This window comes from Alligator sinensis, unplaced genomic scaffold (genome assembly GCF_000455745.1).
Source record: "Alligator sinensis unplaced genomic scaffold, ASM45574v1 scaffold1059_1, whole genome shotgun sequence".
Taxonomy (NCBI): Eukaryota; Metazoa; Chordata; order Crocodylia; family Alligatoridae; genus Alligator; species Alligator sinensis.
Window position 1 is genome coordinate 445,681 of NW_005842103.1, and position 14,802 is coordinate 460,482.

At 41.9% G+C, this 14,802-nt stretch overlaps 1 protein-coding gene across 3 annotated transcripts in view; it reads left to right on the forward strand.

Moving 5' to 3' along the window:
• Window positions 1-14,802, forward strand: part of TEX11 (testis expressed 11) — a 59,709-nt gene that overhangs the window by 30,407 nt on the left and 14,500 nt on the right. For 2 of the 3 annotated variants that reach the window (XM_025205079.1, XM_025205078.1), the window contains exons 16-24: window positions 1,978-2,080; window positions 3,525-3,649; window positions 4,715-4,800; window positions 5,513-5,566; window positions 6,569-6,609; window positions 7,615-7,701; window positions 9,735-9,805; window positions 11,940-12,056; window positions 13,359-13,431. In XM_025205079.1, the coding sequence (XP_025060864.1) occupies window positions 1,978-2,080; window positions 3,525-3,649; window positions 4,715-4,800; window positions 5,513-5,566; window positions 6,569-6,609; window positions 7,615-7,701; window positions 9,735-9,805; window positions 11,940-12,056; window positions 13,359-13,431 (757 nt within the window). The remainder of the gene's footprint in view (window positions 1-1,977; window positions 2,081-3,524; window positions 3,650-4,714; window positions 4,801-5,512; window positions 5,567-6,568; window positions 6,610-7,614; window positions 7,702-9,734; window positions 9,806-11,939; window positions 12,057-13,358; window positions 13,432-14,802) is intronic. The other variant, XM_025205080.1, reaches the window with a different exon arrangement.

The following is a 14,802-nucleotide window of genomic DNA, read 5'->3' on the forward strand; positions in this document are numbered from 1 at the left end:
CCAGTGAAGAGTTAAGAGACTGTCCTCTAAAGTTATCAGGCTGTGGGTGAGAGGAAGGTGCGTTCTTCGTTCACCAGCCATGATTTCAGGACAGTATTTGGGTATTATTCTTAGGCATTTTTGCTTGGATTAATTCCATTTTTAACTTTTTCTCACTTTCATATAACTTTCCATTATTCAGTTTCTTGAAGTCTGTCTTCAAGGAACAAATGTACTTTTCTTTTACATGCCTTTGCATGGCTGCTGCTGGGTGCTGTACTGATAAAAAGGAAAGCATGACTTCTGTCATAAATAGTTTCCAGTCAAAGCTAGACAAAGGATTGAGGAAGGAGAAGGTATCCAGCAGATAAATAAAGTGGTAAAAGTGGAGGTTGGCCACATTTTGATCATACAGTGTTTTTGATACTAAAAAACATTTAAAATAGAAGAGCACAAGTATCCCAGTTGCTACTTGCCCTGGCCATTATTTGTTAGGTCATTTATTGAGGGCATTGTGATAGAATATTTTTTTCAAAGAGGCCACTGTTAGAAAGATTAAACATCCTGACTGCATCATTGGCAGAGCAGTCAGTCAGGAAGCAATGCAAGTGGGCAGGTAGAGAGGGCTTCAGAGAGCAAGAGGATTGAGCCTAATACAGTGGAAAAGCTATCACTACAGCAAGGCCACCTTGGTGTTAGTTGTGAATAGATTGTTTTATGTAAAGCCAGTCATCAGACCTCTTAACTGCAAGCAATCTCAGTAACAAAATGATTGAACTGAAGTTTGCACAGTAAAGACTGCTGTAAAGACCAAGAAAAGCAAATGAAATGAGTGCCTCTTGGCATAACAGCTAGCAAGACTCGGGAGACCCCCAGCTAGTATCTTCATCCAAACCTAAAAATCTTTCAACTCCAAATATGCAGGTTATAAAACCAACCCCACTTTTTTCTAACTTCAGACACTGTCTTAGGCACTTGCTTTACAAAGCCACTAGATGGGGCTGGAAGTTCTGCTTGTTCTCTATTAACACTTGGTGGTTAATAGAGCCAATTATGTCTCTGATCCCGAAGGAGCAGAGGGTGCTCTGAGGTGCAGTCAGTGGTGGCCTGTGAAGTTAAATCCATAGATCTAAGATCTAAGAATTGATTGAAACTTAAAGAGTTAAAGATGCTGGGAAAATAATTAAGAGTGTACTGGAATCCCTGGCCTCTGGTTTGGGGAGATCTACAAGTGGAAATTGTATATGTGAAATGCAGGCTTAACTGCACCAGTAAATTTGGATTGAAAAAAATTGCTGTTTTAAAAATTGTACTGTAAATTTGTTAGACACAGTGTGCAGAGCCAGTTTACTAGAGCTAGAGCATAGTGACGACTACTAGTAAAATTGCTAAGTTATTTACATTTTAAATTGGTTTTGAGCTCCCCACAACAATCACGTTTAAGATCTGATCCCTGCTTGAAAGTGAAAGTTCAGGCAAAAAACCATTTGACTGTTTGTGAAGAAGGGAAGAGAAAAACATATTAGCCAGAGTATCTGAGGGAAATAGGACATTTGGCAGGGACACAGCCATGACTTAGAAGAGCTACCTTGGCAATTTCCAGTTATAACCAGTTTTGATTTGGCTGAACTGGGAAAATTTGAAAATTAATACCTCACACATCTCTAAGACATTTTAACAATAGCGCTTTAAAACATTGTGCGATGGCAGTCAGAATTGTGCTGTACACGTGCTGTTCAAGCAAGGCACATAACAAGCTTCAGTGACTGGAAGCTTGAAGTTAAAAAATTCCAATCAGAAACAAGACCTTCATGGTTAAAAACTTGCAGTTAACCGTTCAAATAACTTCCCATGCACCAAGCTCAGCTGGGGAACTATACAAGTAACCACAATATAATCATTAGGAATGTGCTATCTCTGTTCAGTTCACCCCTCCTACAATGTGTTAGTGATTTGTCATAACTGAAGAAAAGTCTTGCTAATCTTTTCTGTGAACAGGCTAAAGAGGCAGTGAAGGAAGCAGAGAGGTGTGATCCTAGGAGCATCTTCACTCAGTTCAGTGTGTATAAGATTGCAGTCTTGGAGGGTAACGCTGACAAAGGTAGAAATAATCGGGTTTAATTGTGCTACGTAAATATGAACAATTGATTATTTTGCAGTTTTACTGCTTTGGTCTCTCAAAACAAAGGATCATGCGTTTCTTAGGTAAAGCTATAAAAATAATAAATGTTAACAGTGACCTGCTGGCACCTTCTTAGCCATTATCAGGGCACAGGCCCAACTGAGGAAAATGGGCCTTAGCCTTACAGTGCTTCTTCAGTTGTCTCCCAGTTTCCTTCATCCCTGCATCCTTTGGATATGCTGTCTGTATCTCTTACTGTGACCTTCTATCCTGCTTCATCTAAGACCCTCTCCAACCAGACTGCTTTCCTTTATTCCACTGACATAGCTCTTACCAAAGTGTGATCATTTCAATTTGGCCAAATGTCAACTTCTCTGTTGTCTCTCTGTCTTCCTTGATCTCTCCATTACTTTTGAAACAATTGATCATTCTCTCTTTTCTTGATAGCTATCCTAGTCTTTTGTGACATGTGATTCTCTTTCTACCTCTCTGGCAATTCTTTTGATATTTTCATTTTTCCCTCTCCTGCAATTCTGAAGAGTTCTTCTGGCAGAAGACTTTAGAGGATGTCATCCATTCACGTAGATTGAGCTACCATCTTGATTCTGATTTATGTATTTGTCCCTCTGCCTTTGACTTGTTTTCTCCTGTCTGATGATATCTTGTCCTGTCTCTGACATCTTCTTTTGGATGTTTTGTGTCAGTATAGCCAAAACTGACCTGCTCAACTTCCTGCTTGGTTCCTGACATCTCTTCTCTCTCTTGTGGTTGACGCCTGTACCATTTTTCTCAGTTGGGCCTGTGCCCTGATAATGGCTAAGAAGGTGCCAGCAGGTCACTGTTAACATTTATTATTTTTATAGCTTTATCTAAGAAACGAATTATCCTTTGTTTTGCAGATTGTGTGTGCAACTTCCACACAGCCATGTGATGCTGTCCCTGTCTTATTGGCTGTCTGTTTGTTACCCCCATGTTTCATCTTGACTCGTCTTAGAGTGTAAAATACATGAGGCATTAGTAGTCTCTTACTACATATTAGTTCAGTACTCAGGATAGTGGGGTTCTCATTCTGCTACTTCAACACAAAATATAAAAGATCAGAAATAGTTGGAGGAAATGTTAAAAATCAGGATGTTGTCTAATGGGATAAAAGGGGCAGAGTCTGGGGACCATCAGTTCTCCCGAGGAGGGCCCTACAGAGCAATGAACTCTGCAGCAAATCTTACAGGAGCAGTGTGTGCTTCCCCAGCATGCAAACTTGCAGGGACTGGTCATCCCCAACTATCAGACCTTGTGCTACTATTCCTGGGTGGTCTCATGATAATCAGCTGATATAATATTAATGTTAAAACAGCAGAGTACAGCCATCACCTCAGCTTCTGTGAGAAATCCCACTCACCATTTTTCTTTGTGTATATTTCAGCGGTGGAGGCAATTGTTTCAATGGGGAAGCTAGCAGAAGAGCCAGCCCAGCACGAAGACAAGCTGTTGGCAGATGGAAGTACAGTAACCACCCTTTTAAGTTTAGCTGCCCAGATTGCATTAGAGGTAGTTAGAGCATAGCTTTCTCCTAGTTTTTATGCTTTATTTGCATATAAGTGCAGTAGTTGCAGCCTGTTCTACTTATAGTCTCTTTTTGCTCTGTGATACAGTAAAGAAGACCTCACAGCGTGGGCATAAATATACCAGATAAAAGGTATATCTTTTTTCCACTAAAGAAAGAATAAAAAAAAACTTATGAAGATTTTTGTTAAGGCGCAGATGTTAGTATTTAGAAATTGTAATCAGGTGCTTTCTTAGGAATTCTGTCAGCCATTGGCTACAGATTTTTTAATTTTGCGGGGTTTACATCTTGATTAATGAAGATGTTAGATTTAGAAGGGGAAACTTCCTACTCATAGGGTACTGACAGACATGGAAAAATAAAAACCCAGCTCTTTCCCAGGTGAGGCATGTCAGTTTGACCCAGCGACCGTATAGCTTGCACGCTTCAGCGGCACTTTCTGGCACTTTTATTTAATAGCTGATTCAATCAGCTATTAGATAAAAGCACCCCAAAGCCCTGATGAAGCATGTGAGCTACATAGACTGTGGGTGAGCCGGTTCAAACTAACATGATGCCTCTTCTGGGCACGTGCTGTGCTTGGTGCGGGGACACACCGAGCTGAAAGTAAAGCACTGGTTTTGGGGGTTTTTTCTGTGTTTGTTAGCAGCCATAGTGCTTAAAGAAGTCAGACTGGACTGGACAAGACTGAAAGACAATGAAAAGTCACTTGTCTCTTTTGGTTGTTTATAGGTTGTGACTGACTAGTGCATGCTCTAAATCAACAGTTCTTGGCTCCTGTTGCTTGTCTGCTGGGACTTTGTTCACAGCATTCCAGGTACTGATGGCTTCATCAGGCTGTGGATCCTGTTCTGTCCATGCAGTGATTGTGCTCGGGACTCAGGACTTTTCACAACGGGATTTTTCCTTGCATCTGAGAGTGTTTCTGCTCCAGAGTCCTTTTGCCTCTCCTCCATGTAAAGACCACAGCAGCCCAGCTGACATTTCCTGGTGAGGGAGGTAGTCTAAGGGTTAGCACAGCTTTTAGAAAATCTGCTTCTTGTTTTCAGAATGAACAACATGCCGCCGCTATAAAAGCTTTGGAGTATTTATCTCAGAACTCACAAGACTGCCAGCAAGTGTTTATAGCTTTAAAGTAAGTACTTGAGGTACTAACCTAACCATAAGGGTGGGGGATCCGTACTGTATTTCTGTGTTGCATCTGAAGTCAATGATAAAGTGTGTTGATAAAGTGAAGAAAGGAGTGGGAGATGTATGCAGTTACCCAAATATCAGCACCTTGGGGCTAGGCAGCAGCTTGTCTGCTCGCACAGTCGTGAGCACTTGGTGATTGTGCAGCTGTAGCCCTGTTCTGAACTATGGCACCTTCAGTTGGGCTTGTCTGAGACCTCTTCTAAGCAGAAGCTGTCAGTTGCTCTGGATTCATGATGATATGGATGAATGACCAGCAACATTAATGAAAGTGCAACAAATGCATTTGACTTGCAGCTCGTGATCCCCACAGGTGAAAAGGCCCAGTTCATGATGAATCCTGATTTTTAGCCCCTGAACCTGGGCTTTTAGATGACTAATTAATGTGTCATTGAAATGCATTATTCAAACAGAGTAGAATAAATAATAAGATGAACATATTTCCTTTTCTGTTTACTTAAGCCAGGTTGGCCCTGATTTAGTCTGAGATGTGAAATTTGTTGATTGTTTTATAATCTTAAACCTGGTCAGATTGCCTATTTTTATCAGTGGTTGTCTTAAACTGATGGCCTGGGGTCCCTTGGACCTTTAGGGCAGATGATGTTCGTGGAGATGTAATTTTTAAGTTTTATTTTCTGTATTTCTTTTTCATGTAGGTGTTTGATTCGTCTTGTCTTGTCAAAGGTCATAGCAGAGCTTGAAGACAAGAGGTGAGTCCATTTGCCAGTACATTTCCCTGCTGCAGCTAGCTGCTTAGTATGACGGCTATGTGGTGTTTATTTTCTTACAACATGGTCCTTATTCAAGCCAAACTTCCAGACTTGAACCACCGACCTCAGGTGTGACACTGCCTTGATCTTTTGTAACTTGTCTCCCAAATACTGCTCTGCCCTGCCTCTCTCCCATTAGCTGAATGCCAACTGAGCATTAAGTTAGTCCTCAGCAAGGAATGTGAATCAGGGAGCTCCTCCAAGGCTGATGATATCTCAAGTTGATGCTAGGATGGGAACAATGTAGCCTTCTATGGTAGACTCCAAGCACTTCACATTTGGATGCTGTGTTCTCATAAGCTCAAGAACTGAAGAGTCCCAGTTGTGGGGCTTGGATAGGGCGGCCATCCTGGAGAACAGCCTGGTTGTCCTCTGTTGATACAAAACCGGACACCTTTATGTCCTCTATTTTTCTCTTGTTAAAACCCAAGAGAAAATAGAGGACATAAAGGTGTCTGGTTTTGTATCAGTAGAGGACAGAGGACTGAGTATCAGAAAATTGGAATGTCCTCTATGATGGCCACCCTAGGCTTGGACCATGGGCCTACTTAGACTGGGCTCACTTGTTTGCTCTGCACCAAAGGAGGAGTTAATGGCATACACATTACTTTTGGTGCAGCACTGAAACAAGACTGTGCTTGAGTCTGGAGCTTATCTGCTAAGAGTCTCTTGCAGTGCTTCTACCATGGGCCTACAGCGCTGCAAATATACAGCACAGTGGGGGCTGCAGCACTCCTACTCCACAGCTTGCAACTCTGTGGGTTTTAATAAAACTGGGAGTTTTACTGTATTGCAGAGTTACTGTATTCTGTCATATTAGACCAAGTAGACAAGTGTTCTATAAAATCGTATAATCTCTGAACCAAAATAAAAGGTATCATCCCTGAACCAAGAGTTCTAGAGTTGTGCATTTCTATAAATCTGTTTTTTCCTCCATTCTAGAATGAAAGATCTGGACACACTTCTGACTTATTTGACCTTGGGTAGGTAGCTGTTTAATTTACACTTTCTGCTTTGTGTTCGTCTGTGAACATGGTTATGGTACAGTTAGTGCTGTGGGCTTCCACTCTGGAAAGCCTGCAGGGGAGTACTGAAAAATCTTCACTTAGCACCTGTACAGTGTTAGCTGCTTTCCTCAGACAGAAAGCTACCTCCTTCTAAGCAGTTCCCTTTAGGAAGCAAGAGTTATGCATACAGTCAAAGCAGCTGCTTGGGGCCCAATAATACTGACAGGGCCAGGGGCTCCAGACTGAGAGAGCTTGAAGTGGCAGTTCTCGGCTCACGCTGCATTAGCAGGAGCCAAAACAGCATCTTTCATAGGAAAGCAGGATATTCCACAGAAGGAAAAAGGAAAATTGCTGTGAGAAATTGGAAGTTAATGCTCACTTCCAATATATACTGCCCTTTCCCACCTCTTAACCAAATGTGAATCCCTTGCTTCCTGCACTAGAACGTTTTTGTTGCTTGTTTTCAGAAGACTCTTCTCCAGGGGAGAACCATTTACTTGTACTATGTTGTTTTCAATCTTCTTTTTCTGTCTTGGATAAAGAAGCTCATGAGAGCCAACCTTTACTCTTGTAGTGCCTGGGAAGGGAAATGGCAGGGAAAAGAGTGAAGAGCTCTTTTAAAAGGAACAAGAACAATATCCCAGAAGGCTGATGGGAGCATTTTCTTACCCCATTAGATTGATCCCAGCTGCATTCAGTCCTAATATAAAGGAGGTTGTTGCACCTTGTTTATCAGTCCTCTGTAACAGCCCTACGTATTCAACTGCAAATGCTACTTTGGGCACATCTTAATCTTTTCTATAAGATCTCTCTAGTCATTCAAGTATCTTAGGTCAAGGTTGTAAGTGCTACCTCCCATCCTGTGTTATGTCAGCCTTTTGGAAACCCATGTTGTGTGTTACTGTTAATGTAGGGTGTAGGAAATACATTTGTTCTGCTCAGGAAGAGCTTCTTATATATTTAATGCCACATTTTCTGCAGCGCATCAGAAGCTTGCCGAGCCTTTCACAGAAGGGAGCCTGACACTGGAACTAAGGACCCAGGTCACTCACTGGTTTAGAAAAGTGGGTAAGTGACACACCCAAAGGCTAAACAGAGCCACTGGCCCCATCTCTGTTAGACACAAAGAAAGAAGGAAATGATGGGATAGACTTGACTACTTTTCAGTGCCTTTGGGAATTCCCTTTCCAACCTGTTCCTGAAATTCCCCTTCTGCACACAGTTTATTCAGATACTGTCAGGCAATCATGTCTGGGTTGTATGGTGATAATTATCAGGAGAAGAATGGCACAAAAACAATGTCATCCAGTAGGTAAGAACCAATATAATTGTTCCCACCAACCCCAAGAATGTTCTCTGTCCCTGACAGAGCTCTGAAAAGTCCCTGCTTTTGTTCTTATTTAACTTTTTTCACTATTAAGATCCTGTTCCACAGCAACACTGCTCCTAGGTCAGGAGGACAGGACAGGAATATTAGCTGCTGCTTCTTCAACTGAATGAATTAGTTTGTATACTCAGAAGTGGAGCACTGTCAAGTGCCAGCTGGACAAGAGCAGGATTATGCAGCTGAAATGCATGTTCTTGTATGGCATACAGAGGAGCTCTTATCTCTGTTGACCATAGGGATTATCTTGATCAGACCCTTAAATCAGGAGCCCTAGATTAGGATTCTCCTTTAACCCTGGGAAGTGAAATTTAAAAAGAAACGGAAAGTCTTAACAAATAAAGCTCTTTCCAATGGAAAGTACACCTCGCATGTAATTTTCACAAGTCCTATTCACATTGTGTCTCTGGAACTTCATTCCTAGCATACTTCTTAGTGTGGCCATAGTTGTCTGCAGGTAAAAAGGTACTTCTCATCTAGAGTGATAACAGCAATTAGCAGAAAAATGTGTATCGTTTGATTTAGCTGTAAGATGCTGCCTTTGTTTGGCCTATTTGGAGATGGGAGGATTGGCATATACTGTTTACAGGTATAAAGAAGAACCTATGCTCATGCAGTGAAATAGTTTTTCAGAGCTCTACTTCGCTTCAGGGCACATGACAAAAGAATGTGTTCCAAATCAGGTGTATAAGTCGCCTGTGATACAATGACCTTCATAGGTACGGCCTTCCTTACAAGATGTTACAGAAGAGAAGGGGAGAAACAAAAGTTGGGAATAGAAGGCTCAAATATGGAGGTAACCGGCCTTTGGTGATATCTGAATTTTCCTGCAGCAAAGTTTTGGCTCACAGGACAAGCTTCTTATGCATAACTGAGAAAGCATATCCCAGGGAAGGACGTAGTATGTAGGGCGGAATCTGAAAAATTGCTGTAGAACCTGAGCTCCTAATTAGACCACTTAGGGTGTCTCTACACATTGTCGTATGGCGACATTGCTATGGCGCCATGCTTTTGGAAGTACTAAAGCACAGTGCTTTTGTAAATGTCACTGCTATGGCGCTGTAGCAGTGTGCTATACCTGGGGAGTGTGCCGCTACAACTATGTAGCTGGCCAGAGCATGCCATACGTCGTTGTAGTGTGTCACTGTAGGGTGATGTGTAGATGTGCCCTTAGATATTAAAATTCTACAGTGATGGGTAGGTACCACATAACTATCTAGAGGCATATATTGCTAATTAATACCAACGAGAGTTGTGTGCCTAATTCTTCTCTGAGTGAACCTATCAAAGTAGAAACTATGGAGACTGGTCTGAAGTAGTCATCTTTAATGGTATTGGGGATGGTATTGTAAACTTTCAGACAGATTGTCATCTTATTTACAACTTTATACAAGGTTTTTAAAGTTGAAGAAGTTATTCTGACTTTAAACCATCATGATTTAGACTGAAATCCGGCTCTTCACCCTTTATCTTGGTGTGAATGGGTATAGCAATGGAATAATTACTTACTGAAATAAAGGATTTGACAGCATGAATAACTTGTATTAATAGGAAAGCGCAAACAGTATTCTCAGCTGGTGTTAAATGAGCCCTTAATATTTATATTGTTTAAAACTTAACAGTGAGCCTTAACTGCCTCTTACTTGAGGTTTTATGGGCATAGCCTATGGCAAGTTGAAGTTCTTTATTCTCTTCTCCTGTTTATTCATTTTATGAGCTTGGAACTTGGCTGTACAGTTCGAGAACTGCCCAGGAACAATGAGGGATTTCTTCATACTGTCTTTCAAGGTATGTTTTTTTTTTTCCTAATGTTGCCTGTGGTATGAGGGATGGTATAGTGCAACTGGTTTTGTTGCAAGCTCCAGACAGATACATATGATGTTTCCTTAAAGAGCTTTACTTTGGATTGGCCACAGTGCGCGGTTTAGGAATTACTGTCACACTTTAAAACAGTCGTTTAAAACGTGGGATGAAAAACTTGGAATTAAAGGGCATTTTTTTTTAAATCAGTTGATTACTGATATTTGGTTAGTTTGGAGTTGATGCAATGTTGTTACATAGGAAACTGCCCCTACCGCACCTGCATGCAGAATTCCCATAACATTGTGCCTTTTATACACCTTCATAGCAGGGGGACTCCGAAGTCATTAGACCTAATTTTCAATGTCATTTTAAATCAGTGGCGCTTAACCTCTGGCTGTGGGAGCCATGTCATCTGGCCTGTGGGGCTTCCCTCAGGTCCAGAAATTTGGCAGCAGGGGAGCGATAGCAGCATTAATTACTCCCAGAGCCGCAACAATTAACGCTGCCACTGCTTCCCTGCTGCCAGATGCCTAGACGCACAGGGAGCCCCAAGGTCTAGATGACATGGCCATGCCAGCCAGATTGCACTGGCAAGGGGTCACACTGGGGCTGTATTTGGCGAGTGATGTCATGCTGTGGTTGGATCTGGTATGCAGGGTCCTGCTGCCATGCCAGGGTCCTGTTTTATGCATCTAAATCTCCCCATGCATTTATTAGGAAAGAGGTGGTAGCTCAGGTTTGCAGATTCCATTAGATGGCAGGGCACCCAGACGTGAGCTATGTCAGCTCTGAGCACAAGTCCCTGTTGTGGGTATAACCGACAGAGCCCCCACAGACTTTAGTTTTCATTGGATATTTAAAAGCCACTGAGGATGTGAACAAATGAACACATGACAGTGAGTTAAAGGGGAGGATGATTTTCTGCATGTCAGCTGCTCCACAGCAATCACTACTGACCCCTGCTACTTGCAGTTGTTGGTAACTGAATTGTGGTAGCTCGCCCATCCAAGGAATACGAGCAACTGACCATGGCTTAGCTTCCACTTACTACAGGGTTAGAGTGGGCACATGGGCAATTACTGCGGAGTAACAGAGGCTAAGTAGAAACTCATCCTCTTTTAACTAACTGCCCTGTGTTTGTTTTCCCATACCCTAGCTTTCACTTGTAGGGACAGCAGGCTGGGATTAATTTAGGAAGATTTCAAAATACTCAGTGGATCACATGTTTGAATTCTGTTCTTGTTAGGTTCTTATGTGGCCCTGATTGCGGTAGTAATGACCACCTTCTGGAATCACATTAAGTCATGTGATTATCCCCTGTCCTGTCGGGTTTGTTCTTTCTGTGTTGCCCTTCCCAAAGAAGGGAGTTTTTGTTCAGGATTATAGCTATTTTTTTAAGTATTTAAAATTGTTACATACATATCGTGTTCTGTGCTTATATTAGGGAGACAAATCAAAGTATGGTCCCTGGCACTTGAAGCAGACAGGTCTTAAAACTTAAAAACTGTCTTAATATCAAGGAGTCTCCCCTGGGAAGTGTGAGACTTGGCAGACCTGAACTATCAACTTTTGGGAGTGAGGACCTTTTGCAGACTTGAGACATGTTTAAAATAATGGCTGCCACTTTCACAAGGCAGTGGAATATTTGAAGCTTGCGCAGTGCTCCTGTAAAACAAGCAGCAGTGGTAATAATTTCAGTTCTTTTTAGGGCAGTGGGACAATCGGTGTCTGTCAGTGAGAAAAGGAGAGAGCTTTTGAGGAAGTTAACAGTACAGAAAGAACACACGAATGATTCAGCATACCCTCTAACACGTGTCCTCTAGCTGTACTGTCACTGTTTCTGCTGCTGCTGCGGTACAAACCAGGGATTAAACACAAAGCCCCAGAAAGGTCAGCTCCAACATAGTAGTGACATAATCTATGCTCTCCAAGTGGAATAAAACAAGAGCGGGGGGAAGGAAGTGGTAGTTAAGCCCCTGGAAAACTTGCAACTGAAGGAAACATAGAAATGATAAATAAACGTCTCTCTTCACCCCTGCAATAGGAAATATTTTCTTTTGCTGCTTACTGGTAGTGACCAGGCAGAATTCTCACTGATCGTTCATGTTTCTGGTTTCAGTTTTCTCAGTTCTGCCATCCTGATAAAGCTGTTCTGATTGCCCAGAAGACATGTCTGCTAATGGCTGCTGCAATTGGTTTGGAAATGGGGAGACAAAACATAGCACTTGCTGAACAGGTAAAGAGGTTGCACTAGCTGTTTTGTATCCTGTAAAGATGGGTCATGTGTGCAAATGATTTTCATTTGAGCACTGCTTCTTTTGGTGGTAAAATCTCAGTTACTTCCCTTAGGAACTGAGCTTGAAAATATAGGCCTTGGATTTTTTCACAGTATAATTAAAACAAATACATACGGGGCTTTGCAGACAAATACAAGATGCTGGACTGGAGTTAATTGGTCACATTGACTTCAGCAGAGCTAAATGGATTTACACCAGCTGAAAGTGTAGGCCAGTGTCATTGCCCAGAGAATTGTAATCTACAGTAAATTATTGAAGGATTGTGACAAGGAGGTGTGACTGGCAGACAGGGACTTTGACAATAGGGTTATGTAGTTGCTGAACGTGAGGTTAGTCATATGCATGTCAGAAAGGGCACAGGTATTTTATTATTTTTTTCCTGATACATATACACACCCTTCAGGAAATTTTGTGGAGGGAAGGCAGGGGACTGCTGTCTTCCTTTGAGAACAGTGTGTAGAGATGTGTTGCTTTCTTAAAAACCACATCTCTGCTGTGAGCATTGCCCCTAGCTGACATCTCTACAATCTTGTGTTTCTGTCATAAGGATTGAGAGACCAGCCATGCAGGAGCAACCAGAGCTGCCAATTGCCTTCACTGGTCTTCAGCTTGTACCCTTTGCTTCCTTTAGTATGTATGTTTGGTGCCAGATGCCTCTTGCCTTTGTGTTACCACCCTGAATTCTGGGTTTGATTTCTGGTACAACTGCAGATGATAATGGCCTGTGTTACTTGCTACGCCCTTGATTTAGTTTCTGGTTCCAGTGAAGGTGACAGTGCCCTGTGCTACTGGTGTGCCAGAGATGTTGGGATATTGGTTCAGTTTCTGATATGAAGCTTGTACCAGTCTCTTGCTTTCTAGACAGTCAGTCTGCAGAGCGTTGCACAGACAGTTTAGCTTTTTATAAGATTAAGTGCCTTGCAGCATTTGATAGCAACATTTTGTGGCTCCTGGTTAAAATAAGTCACATCCAACAAAGTCTGTCTTCTCTGTGTCTAGACTGCTAGACCCTTAAAGCATGAAGGAAACTTGAAGCTTTGACTCAGGTGTAGAGATCTTTAAAAAAAAAGAGGAGGAAAAGAAATCTGGGAGCAGATGGTGCATTAGGATTAGCCTGATTCTCCACTGATAATATAGCTACTTACTCTTGAGGCCTCTACTGAACTTCACTGTGAGAGTAATATACATGTTGCCTTTCAAAAAACATGACCTAAAAACAATGTATTAATTTTGCAAAGTAGATTGAGCTTCTGACTCAGGCTCTTCAGCACATCCAGGCATGCAGGGATATCTGGAAAGCTCTGAAGCCAACAGGTAAGCAAAGAAGCAAATGCTTTCAAGTATATTGGAGTAGCAGTTCTTAGATCAAGGTATTTCTAAACATCCTATCACCTTGATAATGAAAAATGCGGATAGTAGTGAACTATTCTCTCCCATTCAAGGCTATTGAAGCAGGTGTACGGCACGTTTTAAAGACTGGAGAAACCCACAGCACAAAGATTTGCTTGTGGAGAAACCCACAGCACAAAGCATCCTTGTTGCTTTTTCATTGTCTGGATGTCACTTAATCTTATTTAAAACCAAACAGAGTTCTAAAGGATGACTCTGCACAAAAATTCCCAGGTTTCAAAAACAAGGTCCACTCTGCCTTCCTATGATTCTCTGCCTTCCTACGATCCATTCTATGATTCTCTGATTCCTGCACTGTTCCATTTAACAGGAGAAAAGAGACCCAGATTTCCTGGTTTAACTAGTGGCACAATAGGCCAAGTGTTCAATGGTCATAGCTACACACCTAGGAAGGCCAGGGTTTCAAATTCACTGATTCATGGTTGACTAATTGCTTTGGGTTCAGGTGTCTCAACAGGTACAAGCTCAGTCTTTGTACTCTTGGATACTTTGCTGGATCCAGTTTGTGTTGCAAACTGAAGATTGAGAGGAAATATCATTGCTGTCCATAAATACATCAAGAAGTAAACACCAGGAAAGAACTATTTAAGCTAAAGGAGAGCATTGTCACAAGAACAAATGTATATAAACTGGCCAAGAGGAAATTTAACAGGAGGTTTCTAATCATCAAATGAATGACTTTCTGAAACAGCTTCCCAAAAAAGCATGGGGCGGGGTGGGGGCAAAAAGCCCCTAATTACATTTAAAATGGAGCTGGATCAGTTTGCGTAAGGGATTATGTGATATGGTTGTCTGCAATAGCATTGACCCAGGATGTCCCTTCCAGTCTTAGGTTCCAGTATAATTTTTGCTGTACCAAGAAAGCAAACATTTGTCTGAGCTCGCAGATGCCTTAAGTAAAATGGTATCCTGTGTATTAAGCTGTAATAATCGGTGGCATTGTTCACTATGACATCTTTTGGTAGCATGCATACACAGAACTGTAGTTGCCACACTGTGAATGTTACCTGCTTCTGTCACAGCTGATTTTGGCTCCTTCTGTTTAATGCCTCTTGCCTAAGAGCACTTAAGAATAGGTTGGTGGTGGTGTGCGTTGAAATGTCCTCTTTTCTCTGAAAGTCTTCAAGATTATTCTTTCACAGTCAAGGACAGGCATTCTACAAAACCCAGTCATATTCTTCTGTGCTCTAATTGATGGGTCCTGCACTACCCTGAAATATAGCCAGCTTTCTACTTCAGACTCTCCAACTTGGCAGATTCCTGACGAGGCGTCGA